We start from the raw sequence: 17,040 nt of genomic DNA on the forward strand, positions 1-17,040 counted from the left end.
CAATGATTACTGTCCACATATGTTAACACTTCCAATACCTGTGTATATTAAAATATAAAAAAATTACAGAATAACTGTACACAAACACATTATACTCTTCTATGAAAGAAACGGAACAAACCTCTGGCAATAACATTTGTAGATTTTATGAACTCATATGACTGTCTCCACAGACCTTCAGTATTAAAATATTTTAAGAAATCTAGGACTCCATCCATAACTAATTAAAACAACACAACGCACTCTAACCAACACCAAATCAAAAGTGAAGTTTAGAGGAGAACTTTCGGAATCATTCCTCATAAAAACAGGCTTAATACAAGGTAATTGCCTATCACCATTACTGTTCAACTGTGCACTGGAGTACATAATGAGAGAATGGTACAAGGACAATCCAAAAATGATAAGAATTGGAAGTGCAAAAGTTGATATTAGCTTAAACTGCTTGGGGTTCACTGATGATCTTGCTCTCCTAGCCAACACTGTTCAAGAAGCCAGGCAACAAGTGAAATCACTACAAAAAATAGCAGAGAAAGTAGGCCTTAGAACATCATTTGAAAAAACGGAGATTATGCTAACTGATCCACCACTTGGCGAAATAATAACATACAATCTAAATGAGAAGCCATCATTGCAGAATATAATAAAAAAACTGAACTACGCAAATTACATTACCAAAACTACATACAACAAAAAAAGCTTATCTGTAGATGCAAAATTAAAACACTATAAAACAGTTACACAACCAGAAATAACATACGCAGCTGAAACTATCTTCAAAACAACTAATACAGCAGAAATTGACAGAATACTAAAAATAGAAAGAAGAATAATTAGGCATGTATAAATAAACAGTATAAAATAAATGGACATTGGAGAATAGCATCAAATGTAACAGTATATAAGAAAATAAAACCAATCATGAACACGATCAGGAAGAAACGCATCTCATTCTTTGGACATCTGATGAGAACTCCAGAAAACAGAACTAGTAAAAAAATAATAATACAAAAACTGTGGAATAGCAAGAGCGACATTAAATGGATCACAGAAATTAAGGAAGATATAAAAGAACTCCAAATTACAGTAGATAACCTAAAAAAACAAGACGGAGAAAACCAGAATACTGCAAGACCCGCACACCAGACTACAAATGAAAATCAATAAAAGGAGTACAGGAAGAGTGGTCTCAGATGAAGAAAGAAAGAAAGAAAGAAAATATCTGAAAGAAAGAAGAAATATTGGGCAGACAGAAGAGCAAAACACCTTTCATATAAGAATAGACTCTAATAATTATATTACCTAAATATCATATTAAGTTACTGTTGAGCCAAATTGTATCCCTGTATAACAACTTGTTTACAACTTTGTATTTCTGACGAAAGTGGTCCAATGAAGGCCATTAAATTAAAAAAAAAAAATACTCTTCTATGTACTACAAGGTTACTTTATTAAGATAATAGTTTTCTGTCAGTTTCAAATGAGATCTGTACGCTGTAAGTGATATCAATTTCGAAACTGATTATTATCAAATAGCTTTTAAATGAACTTTTTTTCTTGTGTACTGGAACATCGGATATAGTCACACACTGACTCATAAGAAAAGGAGTAAATGAAAGACTGCAAAAGATTGTGTATGGGAGTTCTGGCACCTTTTCACCACCTGAGATAATTCTTTAATTTGAAATGATGAGTAAATCAAAAATTGTGGTACATTTTGTCATTGGCCATAATTTTACTCCCTCAAGTCTATGAAAGCACATTTCTTTATTTCCCAGTTTTCCTTTTCCTAAGGAATAGGAAGCAAAACATTTTAATATTTTAAGGAAACAATTGTTATCATCTGCTTATAATGCAAATCAGCACATATGCTGTGGCTGGGAGGTTTTTAACTAACTAACTAATTAAATAAATAACTGTTCAAATAATGGAAGCTACAGTCATAAAACAAAGCAGATTACAGACTTTTGTCTATACATGATCATATGGCTGAATACAAAGAGCACTCTCTCTCTCTCTCTCTCTCTCTCTCTCTCTCTCTCTCTCTCTCTCTCTCTCAGGCACTCATACAAGTGGTAACACAACTATAGTATAGTTAATTTTCCCTGGTAAATGTGACAACTTACTGAATGTACTGGTGTGTTCTGGAATCATGAAGAGTGCGGTATATGGCCTGAACACTCTTGTTAAGATTGCGAGTCTGGTAACCGCGCCACATTCTTTGTATGCATGTTGCAGCTTTCTCTGTTAGGATACAAAAACTACAATTATTTTCTGTATTACAACACACAAGATAAATATTCATGGATAAAACAAATAGTGCACACTGGTACAATCAGCTTCTCTCCTGGTATTTACTTCTAGTTATTTGAAGAGGCTGTTGTGTCATGAATTATGATTTGCTTTGTATAAATCCTGATATAACAGCAGGATTTTAGAAGATTACTAGAATAGTTCTGCATGTCTGTTGATCCTTTGCTTTTCACGGAGGCAATATTTCTTTCCTCCATTCCATGGCTTCAGCTACAAATCACTGCAGCCTAACATTCAGTAATACTCACTGATGAGTGTTGCAGTAAATTCTTGTCTGTTCATATATTTCCTCAGTAAGTATATAAGAATGTCTCTGTATTAGTACATATTTCATCGATCTTTCATTGTTATATTACAAACGGTATTGATTTTAGCACCCATTTTGTTGATTTCGATCTAAAACAAGCTATTTTAGATTTCTTAATTATTCTGCTCAATATTCTGAAGCTTATTTGTCTAGATTTAACTGAGAGGAGTTGTCAATGTTTTTGATGTAACATACCATTCTTATATTTATTTATTTATTTGTCCTTTGAATCATTTTTTACAGGACATGCACATGGAGATGCACAGACATACAATTGGTATTGGACAATTCATAGCATCTGTGATGGTTTGATAACATGAGGTGAAGTGATTGGAATGTATGAGGGCTGTTCAAAAAGTAATCTGACTTTTTAAATTGCACAGCCAACGTACATTCGATTATCAATTTTTTTTTGTTCTGTTGGTACACATATCCTGAACATATGTTCACAGTTTCAAGTGCACAGCATACTTCGTTTGTTTTTGACAGATAGAAAGGTTAGATGTGTTTTAGTGTGCTTGGCAATTTTCGATTATTATAAAAAATGGAGCAAAGAACTTGCATCAAATTTTGTGTGAAAAATCAAATCAAGTACTCTAAAACACATGAAACTTTGACAGTGGCATATTGTGAGTCTGCTGTAAGTAAAAAACAATGTTTACAATTGATACAAGCTCTTCCAACATGGCTGAGAAGATGCCAATGACGAACCTTGCTCTGGACACTCCAGCATATAAACAACAGATAATAAACATTGAAGCTGTGAAGAAAATTGTTTTGGAAAATTGTCGAATTTCTATAAGAGAAGTTGCTGATGATGTTAGCATATTGGTCAGCTCATGTCATGCAATTTTATCAGATGTTTTGGACACGAGACGTGTGTCAGTGAAGTGTGTTCCAACACTTCTCAATTTTGATCACCAGAACTGTCACATGAGCATCACTCAGGAGCTCTTGAATGATGTCAATGGCGATCCTGATTTGCTCAAAAGGGTCATAACCGGTGGTGAAACATGGGTTTACTGTTACGACATCGAAACCAACCAATGGAAGCATCCCAGAGAGCCATGACTGAAAAAAGCACGTCAAGTTCGATCACATGCCAAAGTTTTCAATTACTGCGATCTAGTGCATTATGAATTTTTGCCTCAAGGTCGTACAGTCAATAAGGAGAATTGGAAGAAGTGTTGGAACAAGTGTATTCTATCTGAGGTGGTATTACTTTGAAGGGGACAACACATCTCAAACACGATTTTACAAAGTTACTAATTATTTTATTTCCATTTCTTTCACACATACATAGAAAACACATGCCTTGTTGGCATAATTAAAGTACAGCACACATGTTGCATATTTTTAGATAGTATAAACACAAATCTTTTGCATATATTTTACATTAATGTTTACTTCTTGTACAAAAATTCATTCTTGCAACTGACTCCTATTTCTCTTCACACATATGGGTCAAAAATTCAGATGCTGTGTAAAAGCAATGATCTAGCAGGGGGGTTTCCAGAGTCTTATTAAACAAAGGCAGAAACTTCCTGTTCCTTATTTCTGGTGGCAAACTGTTGTATAATTGGATGCCTTGGTTAAATGGTGAGTTTTTGAAGGTAGAGGTCCACATATTTTGTACATGGAGTTTTTTTATTTTGCCTGGTACTGCGATCATGAACATTCACATTTTTGTTGAGTTTAGTAATATTACTTCTTACTAACTTACATGTTTCTAATATGTAGAGACTGCCAAGGGGAAGAATGAGTGAACTTTGTAGGAGAGGCATGCAGCCGTCAGCTGGCTTTGCCCTGTTCGTTATTCACTCAGCTCTTTTCTGGGTGAGGAGAATGTCTTTGCTGTGTGCAGAGTGTCCCCAGAACACGATACCATACCATTTTACACTATGAAATTGTGCATAGCAAGCAGTGCAGACAGTCTCTGTACTTGTGCAGTGTACGAGGACACGTGGGAATAGCACACTTAGTTCAGCTTATTATTTGTTTTGCTGATGCGTTTCCCACTTTAAACTGTCCTAAACCTAAAGGTGAAAAAAACTTTTTTTCTGATGTGGGGGATATAACAGAGCCATGCATTCCATGTGAAGTATAAATTTTGAGTTTTTTAGTTGGAAGTTTAGAAAGGTGGTTTTCTTTGTAATTGACTATCAGATTACTTCTGTCAAACCAATCGCCCAGCTCATCTGCATTTTTAGTTACAGCCTCTTGCAGCTCGTGGTCATTTCTACTGGTAAGGGAGATACTGGTGTCATCTGCAAAGACTGTACTGGTAGTGGTACTTACATTCAATGGAAAGTCCTTAATGTAAAGAAGGAACAGAACTGGTCCAAGTACTGAACCTTGGGGAACACCTTTTGCGATATAGTCAGACATAATCATAGAGTAGTTTCAATATATCCATAATCACTGTTTGTTACTGGTACTTTTCGTTTCTCGTTCGAGACATATGCACTGAACCAGTTCAAAGGAATGCCTATGATGCCACACAACGGTTGTTTGAAAAATAGAATATTGTGACCTATGATATCAAATCCCTTTGACAAATCTACGAAGATTCCAATTGTTTTTTGTTTTTTTTTTTTGTCTTGTATAGAGCATCTAGGGCAGAGTGTATGTATTCATACCTGTTGTTGTGGACTTATTTTTCCTGAAGCCACACTGAGCATCTGTGAGGATTTCATTATTTTACAGAAAGTTTATTAACCTTTCTCCCGAAGTTTACCAAACACAGGTATCAATGATATACATCTGTATTTTCCCCACATTATTTTTCTCATCTTTCTTAATGACTGGGATAACTTTCACACTGTCAGGAAATGAACGTGTCATCAGCGATGAGTTGCACACATTACAGAGGGGGACATCTATTTTATTTGTGAAGTTCTTAAAGAGGAAATCTGGAATATCATCAATTCCACATTGTTTTAAGGCTCTTTGTGCTTAATATAATTTTGTCAGTAGTAGTTTCCCAGAAGAATGTAGTGTCTATGAACTTTTAATTATATTTTGTCTATTGGGTGTGAGTGTGGGCCTGTTCATACTTTGTAGTAACTGGTTTACAATAGTTCTGTAGTAATAGTTGAAAATAATTGCAACTGCTTGTGGATTAGCAACTCTGGAATTTTTTTGGGTCAGTGTTGTATTTTCATGTTCACAAGGCAGTTGATTTGTTTAATTTCTTATGATACTGAACACTCCCTTGGCTTTGTTTGAGGATGTTGCCACACAGTTGTCATCTGCCATTCATTTGGCTTGTGCTACAACTTTTTAAAGGATTTTGGCATATTGCTTGACACATCTCTCTCTTGGTAGGGGGGTGAGGTTGTCATTTTTAAGTACTTCAGCAGGTCTCTCTTCCTTCTGCAGGAAATCCTTATGCCAGTTGTTATCCACAGCTTCTTTTTGGGTTCTTTTTATTTAATATGTTTTAATGTGAGAGTAAAAACAACACTGAAATGATACAGGAACCTATTTAATAAAGATTCCATTTTTTGTCTGCTTCATTTGCTTTGTGTACCATATTTCATTTTTCTGCTACTAGAGAATTGTTGAACATTTTCAAGGTATCTTCATTTCCACAGTAATCAATGATGTTCACTGGATTCTTTGAGGGGATTCCTTTAAATGTTTTGAAAATTGTTCTGTTTGATTACTAAACAAGTAGCACTTGACTTGACATCTATTTCACTACAAGTATTTCAGATTCTTCATTTTGAAGATATTGCATGGTATATCACATATTTAACATCTCATCATAACTGCAGCGCAAGATCTCACCTACCTAGAATCTTCGCTGTACTAATCTACAAAATAAAAATATTCTCACTGGTTGCATTAAGAATGGCAGGAATTCTTCATATAAAATTAACACATGTGCTGTCCAGCAATGTTGATTATACTTCTTGTTCCCATGTGACACGAACATTTATGTATAACATACTTCTCACTATGTTAATAAGGTTAACATTACTGACATAATTCTGTTTAATCAACACTTTAACTTCCATTATTATTATTACTATTATTGCCACTTGGTGTAACTAATTGTCTACACTCACTTTAACATTATCTGCAAAGAAAATACCTTGGAAAGCCTTATCATGACCTGAAAGAAAAGCTATGCCCCCAAAAAGGTTTACTCTTGTCTCTCCTTTAAACAAACCCACACTGTTAAAATGTAGTGTGCAGTAATATGTGTGGTGTTTAAGCACATATTTGATTTCAGACAATATTTTTGGTTTGCTTTTTGCAACAATGAGTGAGTTACTAGACAGTACTGATGAAGAACTGACAAGTGGAAAGATAAGGTATATATTGAAACGATAGCAGATATTTCTAGTTGCTTGTTAGTGTGGCAATTTATACATTTAAAATGTAAACAAAATTATGTATAAGCAGCAAGCATGTTTTTTCGTTAGCTGAATCATAGCAGGACCCAATTTCTGTTGAGAGACATGAAAGGGAAGCAGTGGTTGGGCAGGAAGTGAGACAGGGTTGTAGCCTCTCCCCAATGCTATTCAATCTGTATATTGAGCAAGCAATAAAGGAAACAAAAGAAAAGTTCAGAGTAGGTACTGAAGTCCTTGGAGAAGAAATAAAAACTTTGAGGTTCGCCGATGACATTGTAATTCTGTCAGAGACAGCAAAGGACTTGGAAGAGCAGTTGAACGGAATGGACAGTGTCTTGAAAGGAGGGTATAAGTTGAACATCAACAAAAGCAAAATGAGGATAATGGAATGTAGTCGAATTAAGTCGGGTGATGCTGAGGGAATTATATTAGGAAATGAGACACTTAAAGTAGTAAAGGAGTTTTGCTATTTGGGGAGCAAAATAACTGATGATGGTCGAAGTAGAGAGGATATGAAATGCAGACTGGCGATGGCAAGGAAAGCGTTTCTGAAGAAGAGAAATTTGTTAACATGGAGTATAAATTTAAGTGTCAGGAAGTCGTTTCTGAAAGTATTTGTATGGAGTGCAGCCATGTATTGAAGTAAAACATGGATGATAAGTAGTTTGGACAAGAAGAGAATAGAAGCTTTCGAAATGTGGTGCTACAGAAGAATGCTGAAGATTAGATGGGTAGATCACATAACTAATGAGGAGGTATTGAATAGAATTGGGGAGAAGAGGAGTTTGTGGCACAACGTGACTAGAAGAAGGGATTGGTTGGTAGGACATGTTGTGAGGCATCAAGGGATCACCAATTTAGTGCTGGAAGGCAGTGTGGAGGGTAAAAATAGTAGAGGGATACCAAGAGACGAATACACTAAACAGATTCAGAAGGATGTAGCTTGCAGTATGTACTGGGAGATGAAGAAGCTTGCACAGGATGGAGTAGCACGGAGAGCTGCATCAAACCAGTCTCAGGACTGAAGACCACAACAACAACAACAACAAATTGAAGCTCATCATTAGTCACAAATGCTGTGAATAAAATTTCATGATTTATGAGCTGCTGCTAGAGCTGTATGGATTGGCAAAGAATGTGCATTACTAATAGTCCTCAAAACCAAAATCAGAGTTCAGTTTCAGGCACAATTTTGGACAGATACTGATGAGGCCACTAACTTGGAAGATTTCAGAAGAACCTCTTATCCTATTGCTGATGTGATTTGATTTTAGGAGCAAAATAATCTTTGAGCTCTGCATGTAGAAGAGCTAGAATTTTGATAACATATAGTCCCAACGTTTCTGGGTGAAGGTAGTGATAGTTTAGAAGAATTCAAGCATCATTATGAAGGCAAATGTGGCTTTCAGAATTACAGAAGTTGAGGATGAAATAATCTACATAGGTGGATGAACTTTAAAGGGTGTAAACAAACCATTTTAACAGAACTGTGAAACAAACTCTTAAAATGTTAAGGAATCTTACACTATAAATGGAATCAATACACAGAGATGAGTTAATGAAATTGCTATTCTTAGTTCAGAGCATCATTTCTTATATCACAGTACTTTAAGAAAGTATGCCATAATGTTGGTTCAAATTAATGTTCATTCTGCTCTGAGTATTATAGTGATTTTTAAATACATGTTATGAATTCAGGGAGAAAAATAATTCTCAGATATATGAATACCTCATACATGCTCCTTGATAATCCTTCATGAGTTTGAAAACTTCTGTTGTAGAACAAAAGGTAAACTTTAAGTATGAGACTGTTGTGTTCAATGTAAAGCAAAACTGTCTTCACTGATCGTAGGTATGGAGACAAAAGCAAAGGTATTTTTCAGTTTGTGATATGTCAGAATTCTTATCAATTACCGTAGCAAATAATGCTCAATGTTTTGCTGAATAACTGTGCCAAGGAAGAAAGTGGAATGTTATCCATAATAAGAAGTTTGATGTGATATTGTATATAATAATTAAAATGGATTTAGATTTAACAGCTAAATATTTGATCCTGTGGGACAATATTTATTCATTTAATTTATCTACCACATCACAGATTTCAGAGCTATTTCCCACTCACAGTTCCAATAACATAAGTAATAAAAAGATCGAAAAAATTGTGGCTAATGTCAGCAAATAATTTGATGCTGGAAACAAAAACAAAAGTGCTGTTTCTAATGATAACTGTCAGTGGTGAAACAGAGAAGAATGAGATTAAAAACGTATGTAACACATCAAAACAAGAAAGCCAAACAACTGCAATCACTGCAGAACTTTTCAGCAAAGCCAGTTTGTCTCACAAAATAAATAAATGTGTACCTGTGTCAAAATGTTTTAAATATTACAAACAGAAACACCCTTCTGTTGACTTTTGATTATGCAAATCTTGTGCATGTCTTGCCAGTTATATGATTCTAATGAAGTACACAAGAGAGACTCAGTTTCTTCCCACACAGGAAAGAATTTCTTTCATGAGGACACATTTATGGGGTATTCACTTACGAAATGCTATGATCTTGATTCCATAAGCTTGGTTTCTTCTTAGTGCTAAAAGTTAATACATGAGCGAAATTACATTTTTGCATTTTCCTTTTTCACTGAGTTCACACAAACTGTATACAGAACTGAAACTAACAACCACAGAATAATAAAGAAACATGTTTGTGTATTACTATAAATTATGGAGTAGTTAGATGTCTTGCTTACCCTGTTGGATGTCAACTGTCATTCCTTGACTGACTTCTGTGTTCGACTGTACCCCATTGGTGTTCTTCCACTGACTACATTCAGTTGCTGGACCTAAAATGGATATGCAAATCAAAAAGAGTGTCACCAATACAGCATATTATTAAAAATAACACAAAGAGGGGGGAGACAAGGAAGGAGGAATGACAGAGGGGAAGGGGGGGAGCAGGGATGAGTTGGGACAGAGGGAGGATTTAGGTGGAGGGTGAGTTATGGGAAAGGGTAAGTAGGGGGAGAGTGGAGACAAGGGAGTGAGGAACAGAGAGAGAAAGGGAGAGAGGAAGGAAGGGAGTGGGGGAAAAGGGAAGAGACAGTGAGGGAGAGAGGGAGAGAAAGAATGGGAAGGTAGACGCGAGAGTGTGAAGATGGGGGAGAAAGGAGAATGGGACAGAGCAGAGGAGGAGAGGAGGGGCGAATGAGGAGGAGGAGGGGGGAGGGAGGGAGAGGCAGCATGCACGTGGCACATGAAGCAGGGGAGGCAGGGAACAGGTGGAAGGGAAGGGAAAAAAGGCTGGGAGGTTGGGGAAGAGTGGTGGGCAGGAAGTGAGAGTGACTGGCTGATGGTTGGTGGATGGGAATGAGTGTGGGAGCAGTTGAGAGAGTTTGGATGCGGATGACAAGAACAAAAGAGAGAGAGAGAGAGAGAGAGAGAGAGAGAGAGAGAGAGAGAGAGAAATTATATGATCATTAATTACCAGGAGCTGAGAGATCTGCTGGAGGCACAGCGTCTTTTCTTTGCCAGCGCTCTTGTGCTCTGTGTCTTATTGTTTCTAGTTTGGATGCAGACATTTCACTATCATCATCGCTACTATTGCTAACGCGAGTGCGACGTGGTGAACCATGCCGTCCACTTCCAGCACCGCCCCTTCGTGGTCTTGCTCTTGGGCTAGAGTGCGCACTGTGGCAACGTTCTGGAGATCCTTTCCCTCCAGGGGGTCGAACTCTATGTGGCCGACCAAGTATTGCTGCAGTCACTGGTCGATAGTCTGGGCTCATCAGAGATTCTGGTACAGGAACCAGCTTAGTTGCAGCTTGAAGTGGGCAACCACTGTTAGCATCAGCATCCACAACACCTTTAACAATAAAGTTTATGGAAGTTAATGAGCGGAAAATAACCATTATGGATGAAAGTTTTACAGGGGCGGAAAAGATCCGATATGTTGAGGTTTGATTTCTCATTGATCCTACAGTGCTTATGACGTCGTTTTTTACACACTGCAAAATGCTATTTGAACTCTTTTTCACATTACTCTTCATCTATATGACTACCCTGAAGTTCACAGTTAAGAGTGTTGCAAATGGTTCATAAAACGATGTTCAAGCTATTTTTCTAACATGCCACTCGAACAGCACACGGCAAAAACTAACACTTAAATCTTTCTGTGCGAGCTGTGTTTTATTTTATAATGAAGCTCACCTCTCCCTGTGTAGGTCGGAGAAAAAAATTTTTTTTGCATTCGGTGGAGAAAGCTGGTGACTGAAATTTCAGGGAAAGATCCTGCTACAGCAAAAAATGCCTTTGTTTTAATGATAGCCACCCCAACTTGTGTATTATATCGGTGACACTGTCTCCCTATTTTGCAATAATAGAATATGAGCTCCCCTTCTTTGTACTCTTCTAATGGTCTCTGTCAATACTACCTTATGCGGATCACATACCACACAACAATACTCCACAAGAGGAAATATAGCATAGTGTAGATCTCTTGCACCTTTAAAGTTATCTGCCAATAAAACACAGTCTTTGGTTCACTTTCATCACAATACTATGTATGTGACTGTTACAGTTTAAATAATTCAAAATTTTAATCCTTAAGTATCTAGTTGAATTTACAGCCTTTAGATTTGTGTGATATGTCATATAACAAAAAAATAAAGTGAATTCCTTGTAGTACTCATGTGAATGACTTCATTATTTAGTGTCAATGGGACCTTTTGGATCATATACATACCCCATATAAATAATTTTGTAATTTGTTTTGATCTTCTGATGAGTAAATGTGATGGTAAATGACAGAATCATACACAAACAATCTAAGAGGCCTGCTCAGATTGTCTCCTAAACTGTGTATATACATTAAAGACAGCAGAGGGCATACAACACTTCCTTGGGGAACACCAGATACCACTTCTGTTTTACTAAATGACTTCCCAACAGTTACTATGAAATGTGACTTTTCTGACATGAAATTGAAAATACAGCTGCATAATTGAACTGATACTCAGTTGGCCCACAATTTGCTTAGAAGCTGCTTTTGAGGAATGGTGTCAAAAGCCTTCTGGAAATCTAGAAATATGGTATTAGTTTGAGATTCTCTGTTGATAGCACTCATTACTTTGAATAAAGAGCTAATAGTGTTTCAGAATGATATTTACCAAATCCATGCTGATAATTTGTCAATAGATTGTTTTCACCCAAATAATTTGTAATTTTCGATTACATAATATGTTCCAAAACCCTACTACAAATCGACATCATCAGTAATATGAGTCTGTAATCCTGTGGATTACTCCTATTTCCTTTCCTAATTATTGGTGTACCTGTGCAACTTTCCAATCCTTAGCTACGGACCTTTCATTAAACGAATGGTTGCATATGATTGCAAAGTGCAATAGGTATACAATCTCAACTGGAAGACTTGCCTTTATTAAGTGATTTAAGCTGCTGGGCTACACTGAGGATATCTACTTCTAAGTTAATCGTATTGACAGCTGTTCTCGATACGATTCCTGTGTCAATATACATGTCCATTCTATGCCTTATAAATTGAACCATTTGCCAAGTATGAGGAAAGAAATGGCATGCACTTGCAATATAACATCACCTCAAGGACTTTCGTGTTCAAAAATCAATATTCTTATTTAACTGCCTATTGCTTTCAAAGCCAAGCTTTTTTTACGAACTAAGTCTGGAAAGTGTTCTTTTCAGAATAAAAGAAACTTTTAACTGATCCTATGTGAAATGAAATTTTAACACACCGCCTTAGATCAAATACATATTAGGTATTAGTGTTTAAAAAAACTTACTGGGAGTAAAATAGTAAGCCTGCATATAGCTCTTTTGAGTTGTCATGATGGTGCTTTATGTTAATTGCCCTAATGTCAGATCAAATATTGGAATTACACAATGAAATACTATTAATGCAAATAGCAGAAATGGAAGAACCAAATAAATTATGTAACATAAACAATCAAAGAACACATAAATATGAAGAATTTGACAAAAATATAGATACTAGCTTGCAGATCTGTGGATCCAAAACTAGAATGTTGAACTAAATAGTAAACTCATCAACTGATACTGGTATTTGCATGTGAATGTGTCAAAAGGTGTTGAGGTTCTGGAGGAATGTGGATAGGGTATCACCACCCTCGATCCAGATCATGAAGATGTAATCAATGAATCTGAACCAAGTGAGGGGTTTGCGATTCTGGGTATTCAGGAAGGATTCCTCTAGATGCTCATAAATGGGTTGGCACAGGATAGGGCCATACAGGTGCCCATAGGCATTTCTTTGTAGGTGATGCCTTCAAAGAAGAAATAATTGTGGGTGACTAGGAAGGATGGTGTAGGTTTGGAATACATTGGCTCTGGGAAAGGTACTGTTCAACATCAGTACGAACATGAGCATTAAGGATGTTACTGTACAGGGAGATGGCATCAATAGTGACGAGCAGGGCACCATGTCATACAGGAATAGGAACAGGAACTGTGGAGATTTGGTGGAGGAAATGGTTGGTACCTTTTATGTAGGAAGGTGGGTTGCGGGTAACTGGCTTAAGGTGTTGGTCTACAAGAGCAGTGATTATCTCAGTGGGGGTGCAATAACTGGTCACAATGGGGCATCCTGGCTGTTTGGACCTATGGACTTTAGGAAGCCTGTAGAAGGTATGAGAGTGTGGACTGGTAGGGGTAAGGAGAGAGATGGACTCCAGGGAGTGGTCCTGGGATGGACCTAAAGATTTGAGGAGAGTCTGTCGATCTTGCTGGATTTCTATAATGGGGTTACTGTGGCAGGGTTTGCAGGTAGATGAATCTGACAGCTGGCGAAATCCTTCTGCCAGGTAATCCCTGCCGTTCAAAACAACAGTGATGGAGCCTTTGTCAGCAAGTAGGATTATGACATTGAGATCAGTTTTTAGGTGGTGGATTGCAGTTCTTTCTATGAGTTTAAAGTTAGTTTGCATGTTCAGGGATTTGGAGAATGATGGTGAGATAAGGTTTGAGGTTTAGCAATTCTGGAAAGTTAACAGCGTGATTTGGAGGCAGTAGGGGTGCATCACCACCTTTCCCAACATCTGACGGATTCATAACCTACTACTTCCTTCTTAGTCGCTATGACCAACTATACATTCACCCACAATTACTTCTTCTTTGAAGACATCACTTACCAACAAATCTGGAGTATAGCAATGGGCACCTGTATGGCACCACCTTTGCCAACCTATTCATGGGCCATCTAGAGGAATCCTTCCTAACTGCCCAGAATGCCAAATCCCTGACGTGGTTCAGATTAATTTATGTCATATTTGTGATCTGGACAGAGTGGGGACACCCTATCCACATTACTCTAGAACCTCAACACCTTCTCCCCATTCACTTCATCTGTTCCTACTCAATCCAACAAGCCACCATCCTCCACTTCAAAGATCGCTACATTAGTACCTCTGTCCATATCAAACGTACCAACCACCAGTAATACATCCATTTCAATAGCTGCCACCCATTCCATATCAAGAAGTCCCTCCCATACAGCCTAGTCACCTGTAGTTATCACATCTGTAGTAAAGAGCAGTCTACCTCAAAATATACCAAGGATCTCACTGAGGTCTTCACCAACTGCAATTGTCTCCCCAACCTTGTACAAAAGCAGACCTTATCTCTCCAGACATACACCACCTGCAAAATTGCCAATGTCTGCCCACAGAGAAGCATTTCCCTTGTGACTCAGTACCGCCCAGAACTGGAGCAAAGGAAGCACATTCTCTGCCACGTTTTCGACTATCTCTCATCATGCCCTGAAATGAGTACTGTCCTACTCACAATCCTTCCCACCCCTTCCACAGCTTTATTTCGCTGCCCTTCAAACCTACACAATATCCTTGTTCATCCCTACACATCTCCTGCTCCCAACCCCTCGCCTCACTGCTCATATCCCAACTGCCGACTACTCGTCCAGTCATAAGCATCATCTATCCCATCAACGGCAGGACTACTTTTTAAACCAATCATGTGATCTACAAGCTAAGCGGCAGCCACTGCGATGCATTCAACGTGAGTACAACAACCAACAAGCTGTCTCTCTGCATGAGTGGCCACCAAACAACTGCGGCCAAGAAACAGCTAGACCACCCAGTTGCTAAGCATGCCATCCAACACGACATTCTGCATTTCAATGACTGATGTCTGTGCCTTCTGAATCTTCCTACAAATGCCAGCTTTTCTGAACTGCACACGTTGGAACTCTTCCCTGCAATATACGTTCCTGTAATGCTCTTAGCCTCAACCTTTGTTAGCCATTGTCCTTACCCGTCTAGCCCCTTCTGTGATCCCATTCCAGCACTACACAGGCCTCTGTTCCACCAATGCACACACATTCGTTTTACTTCTCTCCTTTTCTGTGGCCACCCCACCACACCTCCGACCTGCCCCCGTGTAATCTTCCTATTGCACCTTGCTCCCTACCCTCTCTGCACCTCACCCTTGTATACTCACACAAGCAGCACTTTATCGTCTCCCTGTTATCCCTCCCCTTTCCCACCCCAGCCCCCCACCCCCTTATTCCCACCACCCAGCTGCTTCTCCATCATGCACTGCTGCTCACAGTCTGGCCTCAGCAGCCAGAGACTGTGGTCGTGAAAGGGGGCACTCTGTCTACTTCTGATGAAGGCCTTGTTGGTCGACAGCTTACTCTGTGACAGTCTTTTTGTTGTGCCTATCTGTGACTCAGTATCTATGCTACATGGTGAGTGGCAACTATCCTTTTCATAATATTGTCATATTCCATCTTGGATTTTCACTGATTACGGGCAGATGTTTGTGTTGCTGGTTCATCAATACATCCCTCTGATCACATAGCAGTTTTATTGATCAATACCTGCTGCTAAACATCACTTGAATGAATGAGTACCCACATTGCTGACAAGAAGCAATTCTAACACACACTTCACTTAGCACCTTTACCATACAATAAGAAGCTGACATTAGAAAGATTGCTTGCTAAGGATTACTTCACAACAGCCATTCATCTTATTGACATACAGAAATCAATATCCCTGTTCCACTTCCTTGGTAAATAATGGTCGCTGAATAATGTCTTCAGTTTACAATTATAGGGAATTGATGAGTGTGAAGATTCATTAAACTTGCATGCCAAGACAGAGCGAGTGCCCTGAGGTGTTCACCATTTAGTATGTCCCAGGAGTAGCTTGTAAAATGTTACAACACATGATACTTATTCCTCCTCCTCCCTCTTCATTGAATTTATTTTGTTTGCAAAACAGAATTTCCAACTTTCACTTAAAACAGTATATCTTTAAATTAAAAAACTCTAAGTTTTAGGTAATAGTACATGCACTTCCTTTGTATATACCCTCCCTTTGAATATCCAGGAATGAATGCCTTCATTGTTAGATTGATTTTTGGGAACATTGAGGAAACATCTGATATCCAATCAGGCAAATACAAAAAATGAACAAAATATATGATTCTTTTTCTGCCCAATAATTATGTATTTACTTGTGTTCGTTGGAAGGGGCATTACTGTGTATGAGCAGCTAGAAGCTTATACAGTGGAACCTTTCTCACCGAGCACCTCCCACAGTGAGCAATTTGCGTAACAAGCAAAATAAACTGTAATGAAATGACTCGCTTAATGAATGATGTTTTGCATAACGAGTACCGACAATGAATTGGACATCACTAGCCGTTCAGGCACGGCAGGGGAGATGTTCAACATTATGAACACATTTCATTGTCAGCAGCAGCATTTATTTATTATGTACTGCAGTCTGGGTTTAGGCCCTTTCTGCTACCACTTTACTACAGCTTATGATCACACACTTTTTCTAAACTTGTGTTCACACAGTGTTTTTTGTGTGCAAATTTTAATAACCTTCACAGAAAGTCCCCAAAGATAAAGCTGAAAGTAGGCGACCATAAGAGAAAGAAACTGACCTTAGATATGAAATGTAAAATCACTGAAAAATGCGAAAGTGGTGTGAGCATTGCTGATTTAGCACACAAGTACATTCAGTCTACATCAACTA

General features: G+C 38.0%; 1 protein-coding gene across 3 annotated transcripts in view; it reads right to left on the minus strand.

The window, feature by feature from the left end:
• The window catches only part of LOC126282198 (uncharacterized), a 190,674-nt gene that overhangs the window by 65,699 nt on the left and 107,935 nt on the right, over window positions 1-17,040 (minus strand). For all 3 annotated transcript variants that reach the window (XM_049981732.1, XM_049981733.1, XM_049981731.1), the window contains 3 exons: window positions 10,467-10,844; window positions 9,733-9,825; window positions 2,127-2,244 (listed from right to left, as the gene is read on the minus strand). In XM_049981732.1, the coding sequence (XP_049837689.1) occupies window positions 2,127-2,244; window positions 9,733-9,825; window positions 10,467-10,844 (589 nt within the window). The remainder of the gene's footprint in view (window positions 1-2,126; window positions 2,245-9,732; window positions 9,826-10,466; window positions 10,845-17,040) is intronic.

The sequence above is a fragment of the Schistocerca gregaria genome, chromosome 7 (genome assembly GCF_023897955.1).
Source record: "Schistocerca gregaria isolate iqSchGreg1 chromosome 7, iqSchGreg1.2, whole genome shotgun sequence".
In the NCBI taxonomy this organism is placed as follows: domain Eukaryota; kingdom Metazoa; phylum Arthropoda; class Insecta; order Orthoptera; family Acrididae; genus Schistocerca; species Schistocerca gregaria.